At 30.9% G+C, this 21,417-nt stretch overlaps 1 protein-coding gene across 1 annotated transcript in view; it reads left to right on the top strand.

Moving 5' to 3' along the window:
• The window catches only part of LOC141489455 (uncharacterized), a 216,996-nt gene that overhangs the window by 194,934 nt on the left and 645 nt on the right, over positions 1-21,417 (top strand). The window contains exons 43-49 of the mRNA XM_074190069.1: positions 1,722-1,829; positions 2,779-2,832; positions 5,587-5,640; positions 6,237-6,344; positions 16,341-16,394; positions 20,151-20,204; positions 21,059-21,112. Of these exons, the coding sequence (XP_074046170.1) occupies positions 1,722-1,829; positions 2,779-2,832; positions 5,587-5,640; positions 6,237-6,344; positions 16,341-16,394; positions 20,151-20,204; positions 21,059-21,112 (486 nt within the window). The remainder of the gene's footprint in view (positions 1-1,721; positions 1,830-2,778; positions 2,833-5,586; positions 5,641-6,236; positions 6,345-16,340; positions 16,395-20,150; positions 20,205-21,058; positions 21,113-21,417) is intronic.

Below are 21,417 nucleotides of genomic sequence, written 5' to 3'. Positions count from 1 at the left end.
GTTTCAGTTTCTCTATTTGTAAAATTGGGATAAATTTTCTTGTACTACCTATTTTTTAAATTTCCTATAATCTAAAAGAATAATGCAACTGGATCACTACACATGAAAATTTACTTGTTTTTGTGATACTGAGTAAAATCAAATACTTCTTTGGGAGACTAATTTTATTTGAAAGAAGAAAATGGCAGCATATCTATGCCTATAAGTGATGGTATCATAGCCAACATTTTCATAGCATTTATTATATTTCAGGTACTGTGTTAAGAGCATTAATGATGATTATCTTATTTGATCCTCACAAAAACCCTGGGAGGTAAATGCTAATATTCTCCTTTTATAGATGAAAAAAAACTATAGGCAAACAGAGTTTAAGTACCTTACCCAGGTCTCACAACTAGTAACTACCTGAGGCAGGATTTGAATTTGAGTCTTCCCATTTCCAAGTTCTTCACTCTATTCTCTGTGCCTCCTAGCTTAATAACCATATAATTATATAGTGGGTACTAGGAATAAGAAAATAAAAATGAGATACCATACTTGCCTTTGAGTAGCACTAGCTCCAGAGACAGATCATCTAGGTTTGAATCCTATTTGATGCCTTTTATATTAGTGACCTTTGGCAGGTTGTTTAACCTCTGCTCAGTTTCTTCATCTAGAAGATGAAGAGATTAGGCTAAATGAACTCTGAACCCCCACCTATCTCTAAGTACAATATTATGGGTCATAGATTTTGACTTGGAAAAAAGTTTTTTTAATTTTTGTCACCTAATTTTTTCATTCTACAAATAAGGAAACTGAGGTCCAGGTATGTTAAATGACTGAGAAGGAAAAATCTCAAAATAAGATATTTTATGAAATATTCATTAAAATGATAAATAATTATAAGTATAGAAAGGCACAATATTTTGCAAACAACTACTGTTATTCTCAGTACATCCCTTTTCTATAGCATCTGACATTTAAACAACAGTAGCTACACTTCTAGGTTCTGCAAATAGGAAACATTTCTGTCATCAATGCATTGTGCTCATTAACCAATTAAATATTTGACAAGTTGAACAAGGATCACAATTGTAAAGAGAAAGAAAAATAAAATTTAATCCTGTCTAATGATAATAAACAGTCTTAGGGAAAAAATGATAAAATAGGTCTTTCTCTTTTTCTAGAGATGAGGATTATGTGGTTCAGATAAGGTTATGCTGTAAGATAAGGTTAATATATAGTTTTGCTAAACTCTACATACCTTCCTTCCTTCCATCTTTCTGTTTTTCTTTCATCTGTCTGTCTTTCTCCATTATAAGTGGTCTTACTGAATACTGACTAGGAGAGAGTAGTTTGGATAATTTCAGAAATGCATTAGATAAGAAATCAAAAGACAATAAAACCCATTTTGAAAAAGAAATTTTTTGAAAAAATTCTTCAAAGTGGAATCATAACTATTTTTGTAGAAAACAATCTAACTGGGAAAGATCCATAATTTCAAAATATATGGCTTGTTTCACTAATCTTAAGGAAATATATATCCTTTTGAGCTGTGATTGGTTACTGCTTGCTATTCAAAATGCTGTTTGATTAATAAATCAAACCTCTTCTTATTTACTATGCTAAAAGGCTAAAAGATCCATGTCTTCTGGGGCTGGATTGAAATTTGATGCCAGGTAGCTAATTAAAAATGTTCTTGCAACCAACTTAATGTCTTCTGGTCTTTTTTTTTAACATAGGGAGAAAAAGGTCCCCAAGGTCCAGCTGGACGAGATGGCGTACAAGGACCTGTGGGTCTTCCAGGTCCAGCTGGCCCTGCAGGCTCCCCTGGAGAAGATGGGGATAAGGTTTGTGCTTTTGACTTTATATTGGTGCAAGATTTTGATTTCATGTCATAAATTTTGGAGCATAATTTTCATTGAATTAGAGAGTAGATCAAAGTATACCCCCTTTTAAAAATTTTAAGCACCTTCCTCTAGCTTGAAAGGTGTATGTCACAGAAGATTAATGTCTACCCAAATGCTTGTATGCCATAGCATTAAGAAGAAGGATAAAAGAAGAATTAGGGAAGTGGCAAAAAACAAATCCACATATTTGAAGTTAATGCTAATGATTATTTTCTAAAACATTATGGTAATGAGAAAAAAATCTGATTAAGCTATACTACAGTCAATAGAATAGTGGGTTCAAACTTATTGAAAAATTTGCTGCTGTTTATTTGCTTTGAATATACAATTTCTGCAAAAGAATTTAATGACTTCCAAGGTCTTAGTTTCAGATACAAGGATGTGCTTCTTTGTAACTTATCAAGAAAAACAATGTGTTTGGACCTGTTGTATTTTCTTTCATTACTGTGTTAAGTTACATTGCATTTGCTGGTTTGGTTATTTGGCAAAGTGTGTCATGTTAATATTTTTAAATGCCTTGAAAAAAAAAGAAATAATTGTTGACTTGTATGCAATTAAATTACTCCATAAATTGCTACATATTCAATAATAGTTCCTGCTAAAGGGATATGACACAAAAGACAATTTTCTTTGTTGAAAGTCAATTGCAGAGTACTTCCAAGCTGAGTCAAGACTTGATTTTGCCATGGACTGTTCAATAGCAGATTTAATTCAGTAAAGTAAATTGCAAATATGTACAAAATAAGGTGCCTTTGAATTTCCCAAGTTAAATTTTAGAATTAAAAAAGCAGTTATATTATATTGAATATTTAAAGATACTATAATTTTGATTACTATTAAATGAAAGAAATTATAGAAAAGAATCCTAAATATCAATCTTTCATTACAGGGTGAAATTGGTGAACCTGGACAGAAAGGAAGTAAAGGTGACAAAGGAGAAAATGTGAGTTTTTCATCTCAATTTGGAGTGTTAGTTTTTTTCCTCTCAATGCTTTTATAGTCTTTTATTTGCAAATTATGTCATGGAGTTCTTTACCCAAAATACAACTTGCTTCTTTTACTGTCAAAATTAAGAACATATAAATTTCTTATCTTATCAATGACACAAATTATTAAAATATAACTTAATCTTTCCAATTAATAATAAAATAGTAATAGCAGTCTTTAAATACCATCTTAAGTTTTGAAAAGCTCTTTATATATGTCATATAATTTGTATTGGTATGGTTGAAGAGGCTGCTATGTAACTTCCATAATTAAAGCAGACATAATTGTCTAAAATTTGTGTGTTAAGACCTCATAAGTACAAGAAGTCATCAAACAGGATCATTTAAGCATCATGGTATTCTCCTAACAGTTGTATATATGAAATATTTAAGTTTCTCGAGATTTCATAATTGTTCTCCTGAGATCTACTGAATTATTAAAGTAGTTGGAAATTGCTACCCTTAAGACTATAAAAAGTAAATGTGTAAGGGCATAGAGCACTGACCCTGGAGTCAGGAGGACTTGAGTTCAAATCCAATCTCAGACACTTAATTTTCCTAGATATGTGACCCTGGGCAAGTCACTTTGCACAAACCCAAAAAAAAAGTAATGTGTAAATTTTTTTTAAAGTTAAATTGCATGTGTAAAAGTAAAATAGGAGAAAGGTGGGGCTGGAAGATCATTTGAACTTGGGCATTCTGAACTCCAGTGGGCTAAGTCAACAAGGTGTCTACACTCAATTTTGCATCAAAATGTTAAATGCACGAGGCTACCCCAGGAGGGGCAAATCCGGTTAGGTCAGAAATGAATCAGGTCAAAGATCCAATGCTAATCAATAATGACATGGGGCCTATGAGTAACCTCTGTACTTCTAGGCTGGATGAGAGAAAAAGACATAATCTTTTTTTAAAAATTGAACTATCATATTTTTCCTAGTATTACAAAAATAATGCCTATAATTATATATTCTTTATTCGCTTCACTAATTTATAAACCATGATCTATAGCTAGACCTGGAATTGACTTCATTTTTCTATCATTCTATGTAACACTTCAAAATAAAATTTGGAAAACTAAACTCTGGCAGAAAATGTTTCATGCCTAAATCTCCTTCATGACTAAATACCCTCCTCTATCTTCCCACCCCAGTATTTCTCCTCTTTACTATGTACTACTTGAATATTGCCTTGTTTGACTTGTTCATTTTTTTTCAAGTGCATGTTGTTTTCCAAAAAAAGATTAGAAGAGCTTACATAGTAGAGTTATACCATTTATTTTGCTATCATTTTGTTCAGAGCTCTATTAATGATATACTCAATAAATACTAGTAATTTGAATGAAGGTAGCTAGATGGCAAAATGTATAAAGCCCCAGACCTCAAGACAGGAAGACCTGTGTTCAAAGACAACATCAGATGTTTATTTGGGTGATTCTGGGTTAGTCACTTAATTTTGTTTGTCTCAGTTTCCTCATCTGTAAAATGAACTAGAGAAGGAAATGGCAAACCATTTAAGTATCTTTGCCAAGAAAACCCTAAATGGGGTTACAAAGAATTGAACACAACTGAAATTATGAAGAACAAAAACAGTTGCTTCAGCAGCAGTAGCATAAAGGATTCATTAGCAGAAAAAAATGTGTTCAATGTGTAATATTAATTCTCTCCTTCAAATTGAACATGCAGTGTGAGAAGGGGCACATTTTAGGATTAAAATTGTGGCATGGCATTAACTGTACAATGTGTGAATACAATTTCATAAGTATTCATTTATTGTAAGGCTAGCCTCCTAAGATTTTAGGAATAATGCTTCCCATTACAAGACCCTGTAATAGAAACATAAACAAAATTTAGGCAATATAGAGATTTGCTGCTCTATATGTGTACTGCCTTCATTGTCCTAAAATGCTTCTTATATTATAAATTGCTTACAAATAGCAAAAATAAGGCTTGAAGACCTAGACTGTATATACTGCAAATGCAAAAAAACAAACCAAACCATTTTTCTGATTTTCCTGCATATTTGATAAGATTTCTGAGTCCCTCAAAAAAAGTTTTATTTAAAAATAGCGTATAGCCATGCTTATTAATATAGTGTCAGATGTAACTAACTCACTGTGGGTAAACTCAACAGTCTTAAATACAGAGAACAGATCAACAAGGATTGTTTTTTTTTCACAAAAATCTTCCACCTGGGGTGGCTAGGTGGTGCAGTGGATAAAGCACCCGCCCTGGAGTCAGGAGTGCCTGGGTTCAAATCCGGTCTCAGACACCTAGCTGTGTGGCCTTGGGCAAGGCACTTAACCCCATTTGCCTTTCAAAAAAACCTAAAAAAATATCTTCCATCTGTATCTCCTTTCCCTTTCCCCAATCACATTTCATTAATTTGAAAAAATAAACAGTTGATATTTTTGAAGATTTTCAAAAAGAAAAAAGTCTGTCTTAATTTATGTTTGCAAAAAAATTCATTTTTTAAATATCCTAAAACATTACCAAAGGAATTACCTTTAATAAATGTCAATTTAAAATTGATTACAGATATGCAAGCCTGAGTCTCTAAGAATTGAATGAATAATAATTGACCATATTAAATGTAAAGGATGTCTAGTCAATACTTTTTGTTCTGCAGAGAAATGTGGAAATGCTTGAAAAACCTCTATCATGAATATATTCTGAAACTATTCTGAAACTAATGCTGCTTTTATCTCCCTTCAGGGTCCTCCTGGTCCCCCAGGTCTTCAAGGACCCGTTGGTGCCCCTGGAATTGCTGTAAGTATTACATTTACAATATCCAATCTAAGTCTCCACAGTTCTTTCAAAAAGTTTATGAAACTTATAAGCCAAAAAAATATAAGATGACTGTATTTTATTTTTGTATTTTAAACACTGAACACAATTTCTATCAAGTCATAATAACCAAGGCTGTTCACAGATCTCCCTGCCCACAGTAAATATTCTTATTGTTGTTTTCAGATAAAACTTTTCTTTAAAATAATTTAACAGTTGACTATGCAACCATCTGAATGCATACATTCAGAAGAATGATTCTTACATAAATATCTTATTGGTTTTATTTTTTGTCCCTCAGTGTAATGATAAACTCTACATTAACTCTAACTTTAAGCTTTTTTATAACCAATGGAAACAGGTCATCCTCTGAGGAGAGGGGGGACTAGAAATGACCATAATAAGCAACAATGAATATCAAGCATATGATATACCCTGAAATATCAAAATATGAAATAATTTTATTCCTATGTGGATGAGGATATTTGTGGCCATTCAAACCCGACTCCTTTATTCAATATTAATTGTAGTTTATGCATGTAAACTGGCTTGTGACTTTTTTCCTTATGATTCCGTAGGGAGGTGATGGGGAGCCTGGACCAAGAGGTCAACAGGGAATGTTTGGCCAGAAAGGTGATGAAGGTGCCAGAGGATTCCCTGGTCCTCCTGGTCCCATTGGCCTTCAGGTAAGATACTTACCTGGCATTTCCCTGCCAACATAAATAGTTTTGTAATTAGTTGTAATTCCTAGAAATTGTACCAAATTTGGATTACCCCCTTTCCTTACCTTTAAGTAAATCTCTTGAACCATCTGTGTTCTTTTCCTCTGTACTTTAAAAAAATGAATTCTTTCTTGATCTATTTCACTGGGATATTATGTGAGTAAAATTAAATTATAAACATCAATCAATTCATCAACAAGCATTTATTAAGCACATTGTATGGTCTAAACACTGGGTTAAGCTCTGGGACTAAATGGAAGCCTGCTTTTAACTCCTGAGAAATGTAGAAATAAATTGTAATATATAAATTATAAATAAATTCCATTTTTAGTCAGACAAGATATTTGTATGAAATTTAAACATATAAGAATGAATTATGTGAAACATTTACATGTATATAAGCACATATATACACACATGTATATAGAAACAGAGAGTATATTTAAACTTCTGAATTCAACAAAAGGTGTTTTATGCATACTTTTACTAGTTTACTTATAATTTAATTTATCTTGTAGGCTGAATGGTAATGATAATAATTTTAGCATGGAGCATGAACAGTTTCTCCTTGCTTACATGGAGATACAAATTATCTGTGCAACAGACAAGAAAGGTTTTCTTCTAAAACTGAATCATTCAAACAATAGCACTGTTAAAGACTAAAGATTTTCACACAATGTCCTTGAAAATTGAAGGTAAAGAATGGTGGTTCCTGATTAAATGCAGAACTAGCTTGAGGCAGTTTATAGAAGAATAATTATTCATATGTGCACTTTGTCACTCTTTGAAATATTAGCAAAATTAGTCCTGACTTTTCCTGCATGTTGCCTGAAAATAGTAATTAAGTGGTGAGACAAAACAAGTAGGAATAGAAGGAACAGATGTCACTTTTTTATGCCTAAATTTATGCTCATGAAGAATAATACTATAACTTATTTCCATCACTTTCAGAAATGTATGGCAAGAAAATATTATATTCTAGTATAATTGAAGACTATGATACTGTCAAATAATAAACATTTTCTTCTAGACTTTTGGTACCTAGGGTTTTTCACCCGGCAGGCTATCAGTAACTATTTGTTTTGTGAATGAATGTTGAATCTTTAAATTTTTCTTATAGAGATTTGATTTAGAGAAACTAGCAATTTTTTCAAAATATTTAGACCATTCAAAATATTAATAGTATATTTGATTAAGAAGTTTACTGTCTTTTTAAACTTTTTTAATATTTGCACTAGAGATCACAGAGCATTTAAGAAAATTGATTTATTATGGTATCACATATAGCTAATAAAATAGGTATGGAGATACATGTATGTATGTGTGTATGTGTATATATATATATATATATATATATATATATATATGTACGTATGTATATGCGATTGTTTTTGTTGTTCTTAAAGAAAACCAATAACATCACAAAGATAATGACTAGCACCTGAAATCGATTTAAATGAAGCAGAGTTGCACAAATTCCTCGTGTATTTTTATGACCAAAAAATGAATTGGCGATAATGCTCATATTAAAAAAGAAAAAATGAGTAAATTTGTAAATTCTACTGTGATGGGTAATATTTATTTAGTTCAATTAAGAATTTATTCCTCAACAGTAAGTACTAAAATATCAGACTTTAAGAACTGGGAAAATATAAGGTTTCAAATTCAGTAAAATTCAAGTATAGGAAAAAACTGAATGAGTGCCATGAAGTCAAAACAATTTATTTTAATGCATTTATACAATGAAGAGTTTTCTGTGAATATTTGCTATTCTCCAAATATAAATCCATTTGTCAGCATTGTGGTTTTGTTTGCTTCTTGTTTTGTTTTAAACAAATCAAGATTCCATTTCTAATTACAAATCCAATTACATTTCAAGATTCAATTCCCAATTATGATCTTTTTAAGTCAAAATATGATTTGGACAATATCTTCTACATTTTAGATTCTTAATTAATGTTGGATGAATTACAATATTTAAGGCTAAATATTGTTTATTCATTAATTTAAATTCTGAAGTCTATTATTTTTTAAAAGGACATATATTTGGAAATGGATGGCATAGTGATTTTTGATCATGTGTCCCTTTGAATCAATTAGTCCACTAAGTAAAATCACTTAGTAAGGGCTAATTGTTAAGAAATTTTATCTCGAAATAATGCTTTACTTATGGTTAACAAATACTCAGAAAGAAACTTTGATATTTTATTGTAATGAAACACTTTCAGCTGCATTGAAATTAAGTTGGTGTTATTATCCTAAGCATGACCACAAGAATTATTATATTTCTCAGAGGGAAAATATAACCACAATCTTATTTCATTTGTAGTGGTATGGCAGAAATTAAATTTCCATTTTTCCTTATGCCACAATTGCTTTGAATAACCAGACCTATTCATCTAATTTCATATTGTCTTAAAATGTCATCTAAAATGTTGCCATAACATGAAATAATGATGGAGTTCAATTAAATATGCCCAGTTGACCTCACAAACAAATCATTTCTCTAAGGTCCTATATAAGACAAAACAAAGCTTTGGACAAATCTAAGAATGAATTTAGATTGCAAGTTGTTTTAATCATATAAACCAGCTGTTAATATAGCAATTACTGGCCAATGGTGTAATAGTGTTACATTAAGATGAATATCATATTTATATGTTATTAAATTTTCCATTTTAGTTATATGTGCTATCCATATTCATTTAGCTCTCTGCTCCTTGTTGATTATAAGGATTTACTTCCTATTTTACCTCTCTAGTGAGAGGTTTTAATTCTCAGTTTAATTAAATCCAATCCAATCCAGTTCAGTTCATTCAGCATATTTTAATTGTATGGATACTTGGAGCTAAATAATTTCTGCTTCATTTAAGAGTTTGCTATACTCAGACCGTGTATGACACAAAAATTTATGAAGATAAGGACACAACATATTTAGGAGCAAAAGACCTTTATAAGTAGGGTGTTTTATAGGAAATCAGATCTATAACAATCAAACTAATATTTATTGAAATACTATCTCAGGTGCATGTGTAATTAGTAAAATTAGTGAAATTTAAATGATAAAATATGTTAGATATTTAAACTAGGAAATTTCATTTAATAGCTTCAATCCTATAATTTTTCTATTTCATTTGAAATTGATAGGTAAATATAAACTCAAAAAAGAAGAGATCATTAAAGCCTATTATTCTTAACTATTTGCCCATGGATTGAAAAGTCAATACACAGTATTAATACATAGCTTTGTTGACTTAAGAAAAATAATAATTTGGTTTAATTCACTTGACAGTTTTGAGAGTCATTACCATTTTCCAGATCAATAAACTTTAATAATTACCAAATCACTGAATGAGAATAATACTGAAGCTGCATCCCTTGATTTCTTATTTTTATCTGGTTATCATAATGAGGGAGTTTCATGTTGAGATGTTCATTGCCTTGACGAAGCAGTGTCGCAATGTATGATGGACTAGACTTGGAGTTCAAAGCAGTTCAAATCCAAGCTCAAATATTTACTAGCTATATGACCCTTCTCTACAATGCTTATATATGCCTCAGTTTCCTCAACTGCAAAATAGGCAAAAATAATAGTACCTACATTCAAAATTTTCCGTGAGGATAAAATTAAATACTATTTATAAAGCATTTCACTAATCCTAAAACACTATATAAAAATGTTTGTTAGCAATTTTTTGATTGTTTTGGAAAAAACATGCTCAAGACTGATAGATTGTCTATTAAAGTGAAGTGATGTTTGTCGAAGTTTTGTGTTAGGATAGAGGCAAAGGAAGCCAGAGTGAGCTAGTTTAAAATTTTATTTCTGATAGATGACTACTGGAGATCATAGAGCTTCAAGAAATTTTTTCTAAAGTTTTGATTCCTACATTTTTTCAGAGAAAATCTTCCTCTTCACCCCTATTTTTCTTTCTTCCTCCATCCAACACATAATGTTATTCCTGTAGGAATTAACCACATTGTAAAATTAAAAGAAATTTTAGGTTTCAGATTGAATAAATCTATGGATAATTATTAGATTATGGACACTTTCTGAAAATAAATTAATATTTGTTCTAGAATATATGTTTGCACTGTTTTTCTAAACAAGGATTTAATTTAAAAGACTTCTATTTGGGAGACTTTAGGTTAATTAGACTAGCAAGTAAGATGAATTAAACTAGGCATTATTATCAAGAACAATGTTGTACTCTCTTAAGTATTTCAGGAAAAACATATTGGAGTAGATACCATACTTGGCTATGGAAAATCTCCAGGTAACCAGCCAAAAACAGTCCAATAATATAACAAAAATTACATCTATATAAAAAGCAATTTGATATAGTACAGTGGACATCAAAGTCAGATCTTGGTTTTATTTCTCACATCTAAATCTCTGACGGGACAATTGTTTCATCTAAACCTTGGATGGATTGCTGGAACTGAAATCAGGAAAACATATCTTCCAGAGTTCAAATCCAGATTTAGATACCTTGGGCAAGTCACTTAACCTTTGTCTCAGTTTTGTCCTCTGTAAAATGAGCTACAGAAGGAAATGGAAGCACTAAGAAAACCCAACATAGGGTCATGAAGACAGACATGAACAAGAAATGACAGCAACAACAATTGAACTTCTGTGGTACTGGACTAGTCATTGAACCCCAGTATCTAATATGCTATGGAAGAGGGATTATTCCCACTTGAAGTTCCTTGTGCATATGAAATCAAAGCTTGATCTAAAGCATGTATACACACAACAAACTATGAATGTGTGCATCAACCAATATTTTGTTTTTGTTGTTCACTCAGTTCAGTCTTTTTGTGACACCATTTGGAGTTGTCTTTGCAAAGATACTAGCATGGTTTGCCATTTTCTTCTTCAAATCATTTTATAGATAAGGAAACTAAGGCAAATAGTTAAGTGACTTGCCTAGGTTCACACATTCAGTAAGTGTCTGATGCTAGATTTGAAGTCTGAAGATGAATCTTCCTGACTTAAGGAATCTAGGACCAATACTACATCCACTAGCTGCCCCTAACCAAGAGACATTTATTAAGTGACTATTGTATGTCCAGTAGCACTGTACTAGGTGGTAAAAGATAAAAATGAAATCATCTCTGCTCCTAAGTTTGTATTCTTCTGAGAAAACTACATTAACATATATATATATATATGTATATGCAAAATAAATAGAAGATAACTATTAGAGGTGCTAGCTGCTGGAAGACTGAGGACAGATTTCATTTCATTGAGTTTAGTTGTGAAGGGAATAAAGGATTATAATAAATGCATCAACAAACAACTTACTCTGCATCAGATACTATATATAGTGGTAATATAAATAAAAAGTAAAACTCAACCCTGCCCTTCAGGAAACTACATCCTTGTGGTTTAGAAAATGTATATAAATTAGTAAATACAAGATAAATACAGATTAAATGGAAGATAACAGTAGAGGTCATCACCTCTAAGTAAATAATAACTAAATTTGAAGTGTTAGCCCCCAATATATTTTTCTTTGAATAATGTCCTCCAGACACTATATTTGGTCCTGAGGATACACTGAAAGGTAAAAAAATAATTATAATAATCCCTCCTCTCAAGAACCTCACAGTTTAATTAGTCAATGAAGCTGAGATAACAACTTTGGGGGTACTACCTTATCAAAGCATGGAGATTGGAGATGGAGTATCATTTTTAAGGAATAGAAAGAAACTCAAGATGGCAAAATCAGAGTAGGGAAAGGGCAATTTTGTATAACAAAGCTAAAAATATTGATGAGGGCTAGGTTGTTTGTTTAAAAGTCAAACTAATGAATCTCTTTGGTACTAAAATCAATAAGGAGCCACTGAAGTTTACTGAGTAGAGGATTGGCATGGCCAGACCTGTACATATGTATATTTGTGCTTGATTGATTATTTCTATCATGTATATAAAGTCTTTCATGTCAATACAGTCTATAGAATTTTCATATAACATTCTGATTAATCATACACTACTAATGACCTACTCCAAAGCCTCATTTGTAGTCTAGAGAAGAACCTAGCTTCTTGAAAGGTGTTCAAGACTCATCACCGAGTTGACTACAGGATGATAAATTTTTGTGGCCACAACAACTACAGAAAACCTTTTTCCTAATCTCGCAGTAGAAAGGCAGTCTAGTTCAATAGTAGAAAAAAGCAAAACTGTTGAAATTACATTCCTTCAGAATATTGATGAAATTTCCATTGATGCTGGTTGTATACCATGTAGGCCTTCATTATTTGGCATAGCATAGACATAGTAAAAAGAGCCCCAACTTTGGAATCAGAGAAGCTGCCACCGCCTTTCCTTATTTGAGTGACCTTGGTCATGTCACTTAAGCTCTTTGTACCTCAACAGATTTTGCAAAATTAAGTATTTGGACTAGATGACTCCTATAGCCCCTTGCTGCCTATAGATAACAGAGTTTGAGACATTTTAAAATTTTATAATTTCTATCATATATAAAAATATCATTATATTATAGAAGTTTAAAAAAATTACATTTCTAGTTCATGATCTATTCCTGATTATCTGTGTGACTTTGGGCAAGTCATTTCACCCTCTCCATATGTCATATTTATCATTTGTGAAATGAAGGGGTTGAACTAGATCTCTAATGTTTAATCCAGATTTAACATTCATTATTCTAAATTAAAATGTTCCTTACCAATGTATCATGGCACAGTAGTTATAGGAAATATGAACAGGCACATTTTATATATACCTTTTAGCAAACATGTTATCTCATTTAGGCTTTAGGTTTAATTCCAAGCTGTCTATTAGCTTTTAGAATATTGGAAAATAAAAATGAAAAGCAAAATCATTTTTCATTATTTATATTTTCCTTTCTAATTCAGGTTAGGTAATAATAAATAGACAATTATAAGAACTATGAAATATGCAAAAAAAAGATACTGGAAAGCACATTTAAAATTAGTAACTCATTTTTCTTAAGAAATGAAATAGAGATAGTATATACTTTTTTTTGGCAAGTCAATGGCATTAAGTGACTTGCCCAAGGCCACACAGCTAGGTAATTATTAAGTGTCTGAGGGCGAATTTGAACTCAGGTACTCCTGACTCCAGGGTGCTCTATCCATTGCACCACCTATCCGTCCCAAGATATTATAAACTTTATCCTACTCCTGCTGAATAATGTATCTTACAAATTACTTCTGGATATATTAGATACTATTGTCAGTTTAGTAATCAGCGACCACAATGGATAATACTACTAGTTGACTTTTATATTTGCCATAAATGTTCATTATCCTCATTTCCACATAGCAAGTAGTACTTTCCACAAAGGTATGAGTTTAATTCAAGAAACATATTAATTTTGGAAATGATATTTTCCTTCCAATATCACATATTCAACTGCAACTTAAAGATTCAAATTAAATTAACATGCCCACAATCACATTAGCATTTTCTAATTGAGTTTTCATGATAAAAACATAATTCTAATAGATATAAATAATCACTACATATTCAATTTAGTTAATTTTGAATAAATAATGTGATTCTTTCAATAATTTTTTTGCTACCCTTGTCCATAGAAAGAAAAAATAATATGATGAGAATTTTGAACATAAATTCATCTCTCTTTTTTTTGATGATCAATTAGGTTCGATGACAAATGACTTCAAATGACAAGATATTAAACCAAATTCTTTCAATGCATAAATTATCCACCAGGAGAAAATTAAGTCACATAGAAAGATGATTAACACCAGAGTACAATTTAGCAAATTTAGTTTATTGCAACAAGATAATTTTATTCATGATATCTCTATTAATCTTCATCATGAGGCCAGTCTGTCTCCCTCAACTCAAATGTAATTCAACCTTCATTTAAAAAAAAAGAAGCAGGAATGAATATCTCAATCTTTCTAAAGGGCATTTATTATTAAACTAATCATATTGCTTATTAGACTCATCCTAACTACACACACATATCTTGATGTGCATGTATGTGTGCATATACAATTGTATATGTTTGTAAAGTAAGAAGTGATATTCATAGAACAGGGTTTTGATTTGAAATAAAGGATATGGAATCAAATTGGGCACCTTCAATTAAGAAAAATAGCTTATCTTTATACTATTTGATTAATAAAATGAAGTTTAAATGAGATTTTGAGAAGAAATTGTGTTTTTTTTACTCACATGAAACTAACTGTCATTCAGATTAATGAAACTATTAATTTTGTACCTCCTCCCTCCCCTATTCCAGATATTGATTGTTACCTCCCAGGGACTCCATTTGCCATTCTAATAACTGTCATTAAGTAGTGATGATTGTTTACATGGCTGTGGCATTTTATTTTCCCCTTGCATGAGCTATTTATATTTCAGAAATACAAATTAAAAATAATTAAAATTTAAAAATTTAAATTTAAATTTAAAATTTAAAAATATTAAAATTTAAATAAAGTTTTCTCATAAAGTATCAATTTGTATTGCTACTTGTTTTTTCAGTTATGTTCAGGTATTTTAATATTATTTTTCTACATTAAATTCAAAATCATAAAGCAAGATTTTTTAAAAATCCACACATTGATAAAAATTACTTTTTTATGTTCTGTTTAGAAGACAAATTGCCCTCTTCATTTAAAAATTTTATAGATTCATATTTAATAGTGTTTAATATAATTTAAATGATAAAAAGAATTGAAACTGTTTTATAAGTAGTCTTCCATAGTATTAGCTAGTACTGTAAGAGTTCAAATGTAAACATAAATAATTCCAACAAATAATATATGAGTAGTAAATATCCTAACAGACTTACTTAGAAATGGAAAACAAAATTAAAAATCTCAGTGAGATAAATGAAAATGAAAGAACAGATGATTCTTGAAGAGTAAAAAATATGCACTTTAAGCTTATAAATAAAATGTAGATTATTAATCATGATATCTACAGAAGTACAGCAAGCCAACCAGAAATTGAATTCATAAGAACTGATGTCATGAATCTGAATAGTAAGTCAAGAAACTTTCATAGAATGAGATTAAAGGTCTTTGAGAACTTTGAAAACTGAAAGGAGAAGACTTCTAGCATTTCTGGTCTTCAAACTAGTTATAGGAAAGCTTAAATCAGTAAAACCCTAGTCTTTGTATATGAATTTGTATATTATATTTTGTCACAGAATACAAACAAATAAATCTTAACATGTTTCCCTTTGGGTATAATTAATAACTCCGAATTTGAAAAATTGGATTTTTAGATTTGCCTTTGCTAATTATTATATGACATGATATAGTGGTTAGTGTTGGATTCAAGAAGACACAGGTACCCATCTTTCTTTTCATCTTTATCAACTTTATTATCAAGGACAAAAATCTAACCTGACCTAATCCTATACAACTCACAAGACTTTAAGTCAGCTTTGTACAGTTGAAAGAGAACTGGCTTTATCTTCAAAATAATCTTTTGTTTTAATGTGTGAGTTCTTAGAATAAGCACTTCATCTAAATCCTAACCTTCACTTTCATCATCTGTAAAATAGTGAGTTTGGATCTCATAGCTTCTGATGTCCCTTCCATTACCCCAGTTAGCATAACTACTTAGTGTGAAGGAGTTCCTAGGCCATGAAATCATGGGTTCTTGACTTATTGACCTTAACCAAATGATTAATACCCTTGTCCTTAATTTTAGTCATCTGTAAAAGATGCACAATATTATCTAACCCATCTCCTTCCTAGGGTTATTGTGTGGGTTAAATGAGATAGCATATAGGTGAAATTTCTATGAATTCATAAAACTATATAAGATTTCATTATGATAGAATTCATTCAAGGTATTCATTTTCTGAAATCTCCTGTTTAAGTTATCCTTTATGCCTTTGTTTTTTCAAAATAGGTAGACATGATCTAAAAGAAATGTGTGCTTGGTCATGAAAAAAATAACTTTTTTTTTCTATTGTGTTTTATTAGGGTCTACCTGGTCCTCCTGGAGAAAAAGGTGAAAATGGTGATGTTGGTCCAATGGTAAGTTGTTCTTCAATAGTATGAAACAGTTGTGGTTAAAACATACATACACACACACACCACTTATAAATGATAAAAATATAATGAAATTATGATTATGAAGCTTCCTCATCAACCCTAGTCTTATAGTTCTTCCAAAACTTTCTATTATTCCTCTTCTCTTCAATTTTAGCTTGTTACTTAAAATATTCACACACACATACACACACATATGTGTATCAATCTAACTGCTGTTAGTTTTAGTCTAATTATATATTTCTATCATCTCTAAAATAATAATAACACAGAAAAAACATGCTTTGGTGGCTAGAGTTCAACCTCCTTCAGTCAGGGAAGATTTAAATCCTATTCTTGTCCCTAATATATCCAGTTTGTTTGTTCCTTGGCAAGTCACTTCAAGATTACTGATATGATATTGGAACAGAGAATTTTCTAAATCAAAGCTCTTTTCCACAAAAGGACTCAGATCCAAACCTGAATAACAGTGCACTCAACAGCAGCTAATACTCTCCTAAGCTTTGTTGTTAAGAATATATGATAGGGCAGCTAGGTGGCATAGTGAATAAAGCACCGGCCCTGGAGTCAGGAGTACCTGTGTTCAAATCTGAGCTCAGACACTTAATGATTACCTAGCTGTGTGGCCTTGGGCAAGCCACTTAACCCCATTTGCCTTGCAAAAAAAAAAAAAAGAATATATGATAGAGGGAAAGGAAAAGAAAGCAATAGTTAATAGCCACATCAAGATAAGGATAGTTAATATATTTGTATTCTGTGTGTCTATTTAATTGTCTATTCCCCAATCTTTATTTAACAGAGGAATTATGCCTTATTTGAATTTTAGCACTTGTAAAATGTAAGAATTATGAAATTCAAATGAAATAAAGAAGTATCTAGCCCCTTCCATTTATTATGGGTTCTATTGGACATTGAAAATCTAGCTTTAGTAAATAATTAGTCATGGAAATTAAATGTTAAACACAAATTTATCTAAATAAGAGAAAACCCTCTACCCAGCCCATAATAAATGCTTAGTCAATATTGTTGACTCTGAATTTAATAGATAACTGACTCAGCATGGCTTGCTAGCAATAAAAAAATAGGTTATCAAATTTCTTTTAGTGATAAATTATTCTCCTCTGATTGCTGATCCATTCTACTTCACTTACTGCTTTAAGATTCAGATAATAGCAAGGAAAAAATTGTGCAGATAATATTGATAGTAAAGAACTAATCAAATAAATATTCCTTGTTCCTATTTCTCTTACTTTGACCATTGTCAGTATTGACAAAATTCTCAGTATTTGGACTAGATGTATGTTGTTTAACAACAAAACAGATTAAAAATACTCCAAATTTCTTCTCTGAAGAAGTCGATTCTTACATAAATATTGGACTTTGATGATTTGGGATTAAAGATCTAAGCATATTAGGGGAATTAGGGGAGAAAGGATTTTCCTTTGTCCTTTCTCTAACTCATCCCCTTTCCCATTAGTACTGAAATGTCCTAATTAGTATTTTTCCTTTGGAATATAAGATTAGTAATAATGGAAAAAATGATTTTATTGTCCTTTAGGTTTCAATTTTTATTTCTTTGCAGATGATTGCCAAAATTATATATCCAGCACTAGTCTGCCTTCTGAACTCTTTTCCATAGCTCTAGTGGAGTCTGATAGATATTAAACAACATATTTAAAAAAACTCTTTTACCTCTTCAGAACTTCTCCTATTATCAGATAAATTACCAAGTTATTATCATATCTTCCCACTCACCAGCCTCAAAACATACTTATAATCTTCACTTTACTCTTTTAGACGCCCTATTTATTCATTAAGTTGCCAGTTTTTTCATTCCCTGCTATTCTATATAAGACCTCAGACATAAGTATCCTTGTCTCAGTTTTAATTCTAGTCCTCATAAATTTTCAACTATATATTTTACCAGTTTTAAATTAGTTTCCCTGTCTTATTCTCACTAATTCATCATCCACAGAACTGACAAGATGATTTTCCCAATGTATGGATTTACTCTTGGGGATTAGATTCCTGATTAACAAGCTCTAGTGTCTCTCTGTTATCTGTAGGATTTTTTAAAAAAGAGTTCTATCTGACATTTAATGGTTTTGTAATCTTAACTCTTCTTATGTTTTCAGACTTCTTAAACTTTACTTCTATAATATCCCATTATAACAAAATGCTTGTTTTAAACACATATATACACACACATATATATATATATATATCTGTATTTATATGTATATATATATCTGTATTTATATGTGTATATATATATTTGTATTTATATGTGTATATATATATATATATATATATATATATATATATATATATATAGTCCCCTAAGGTCAATTTCCTTCTTTGCTGCTTTAGGGAATGTATTTTAAATGAACGTTTATTATTATGAGTTTTGAGTTTAATCACAATTGCTCTGAGTCCCCAGGAAAGAAACTTCCTAAGATTTAGACAAAAGTTGGATTATCATTTATACTTATTTATTTTATTTATTTACCACTTAACCCTTGGCTTCTGTTAATAAGCCATCATTCAGGCTATTAGAAACATTTGGATAATAAAACACCCACAAGCATTAAAATAACATAGATATTGTCTATGAATAAATAGCAGAAAGAGAAGTTAGGGAAATAGCAAACTACTGTCAATCCTTGAATATATTGATATGTAGGTTATATTATTCTGATTTTTCTTCTCTGACATGGCTGTAGAACAAGTAGTTCCTCTCTATATTTATTTTCTTTGTAACCATTCTTAAATATATTCTTTACCCAATAAAATATCTTGGCCAAAATAGTCAATCCAGAAATGTATGGTGTGAGTGGCACCAAGGAACATTGTATGATGGTCCCTTATGACATCAACTTCTAAAATAGAGGTTTATGTTATAAACATCTATGATGCCATTTTAATAATTTGTTTGGACTTATCATATATCACATCTCAACCTTCCTTACACAAATGTTTTAATCTAAAAGCAACTTAGAGCAGTGAGACCTACCATTTCTTCCTCTTTTCAGTGGTTGGCTTAGACCTGCTAGCTCTTGGTTTTACTCTATAGGACCTCATTCTTTCCTCTCCATTTCCAGACTTTAGAAGCTTTTTCCTAGTTTAGAAATGCTTATCTACTTCCTCATGAATAAATACAAATTCTCAGTGAACTGACCAAGATTCTCAGACATAGATTTTTATTTATTTAAGGTACTGTGTACAAACCCTACTCAAGTGGATTCTGATTGTAGTAAGCAGGAAAATTACAATTCGCACTTCTCACATTCTATTTGCTAATTCTGAGCATTTGAATTGATTGGTCAGCCTGCATGGAACTTCACCCTCTCTACCGCCACTTTTTAAATGTCTTCTTTCAAACCTCAACTCAAATTCCCCCTTTGTCAGGATGGTTTATCTGATTCCTCAGTCACTTGAAGCTACCCCTCTGGTTATTTTCCTTATGCTTTCTATGTATCTTACATGTACTTATTTGTTTACTTGTGAGTTTTAGTAATAGAATATAAGCTCTTTGAAAGCAAGGACTATTTTGTAGTTCCCCCCCCATTTTTGTTTTCTCACATTTAGCCATATAGCACCAAGTACATTGTAAGCATTTAACATATCCTTATTGAATAATTAATTATCTTTGCTTTTTTAATATTTTCTATAAAATACAACTTTAATATAATTTTATCTTGTGTTGTTGCCATTATTTCAATAAATATGTTCCTATTACAGGGTCCACCTGGTCCTCCTGGCCCAAGAGGTCCTCAGGGTCCCAATGGTGCTGATGTAAGGAATCTTTCATTTATTTAAATTTATTTTTAATTCTGTTAATGGTTAAACTATAAACAAGATGACTTCTAATGATTTTTTTGGTAACTGAAGACTTTTATTCCTCAAGATGTGTAAACTGGAAGAAAACATAGTCATTATCATGTATTTAAAGTTGATAATTTTCATTTTATGGATGATAACATCAAGGTCCAAAAAATAATTACTCAAGATACTAATAAATATCCCCCACATAGCAATAAAGAGGGAAGGGGGGAGAGAGAGAGAGAGAGAGAGAGAGAGAGGATAAATTATCTTTATCTTTTAGCTTATAAAACTAAACTAATAAAATTAGACCATTTTGTATCAGGGTGGTTTTGACTAATAGTTTAGAATAATAGTAACACATCAAGGGACATTATATAATTGTCCAATGAAATATCAACCTCAAAAAGGAGCAATATGTTTGTAAATATTCCTAATATCCTTTTTCTTTTGCTGATATCCTTTTTCATAATGTGGTTTTGGTCCTCTTCAATAATGAAGGACAGGAACCAATCCCTGCTGAACATATCAATGAATATGCATGGTTGCCAACATGAAAGTAGGAATGAGAAAATCAATAAATACTTGAAATCAAGAAAGTTAAATGACCACTATTGAAGACTGATGTATATACAAGCAAAGTGATCATCTTTGAGGGAGAACTTTATGCAATGTGTAGCTAAATTCTGCTCAAAATTCCACTTGAAAAATCTATTTAACTGTTGGTCAGTAATTAATCCAAGTAGCTGGATGCACATTTTATAACCAAAATTTAACTTCCTCTTTCTATTTATATATTTCACTAATTGGTCTTTTCTGTATTGTAGGGTCCGCAAGGTCCCTCAGGATCAATTGGTTCAGTTGGTGGTGTTGGAGAAAAGGTAAGGAAATTATTGTACTCAGAAGTGAGAAAAATTGATTTTGAAGAGAATAGATAACTTGAATGAATTAAAAAGGCATAACTTTTAAAAATATGATAAAAACAGTATAGTCCTTGACACCTGTCAGCCACAATGAAATAAGTGTATTCATATTTGCATGTGTGTGATATGTAGTAAATACACACAGATGGATCTGTAGATGGAATATAGCAACAGAGTATATAGAGTTCATGGTGAAATCAAAATAGCTAAAATTGTCACTTTTTGAAATATTTGGAATTCAAAGTGTCAAATATTATTTGTCT

This window comes from Macrotis lagotis, chromosome 5, assembly GCF_037893015.1.
Source record: "Macrotis lagotis isolate mMagLag1 chromosome 5, bilby.v1.9.chrom.fasta, whole genome shotgun sequence".
In the NCBI taxonomy this organism is placed as follows: domain Eukaryota; kingdom Metazoa; phylum Chordata; class Mammalia; order Peramelemorphia; family Peramelidae; genus Macrotis; species Macrotis lagotis.
Note: the sequence above shows the minus strand (reverse complement) of the source record. Positions and strands in the feature narration are given on the sequence as shown.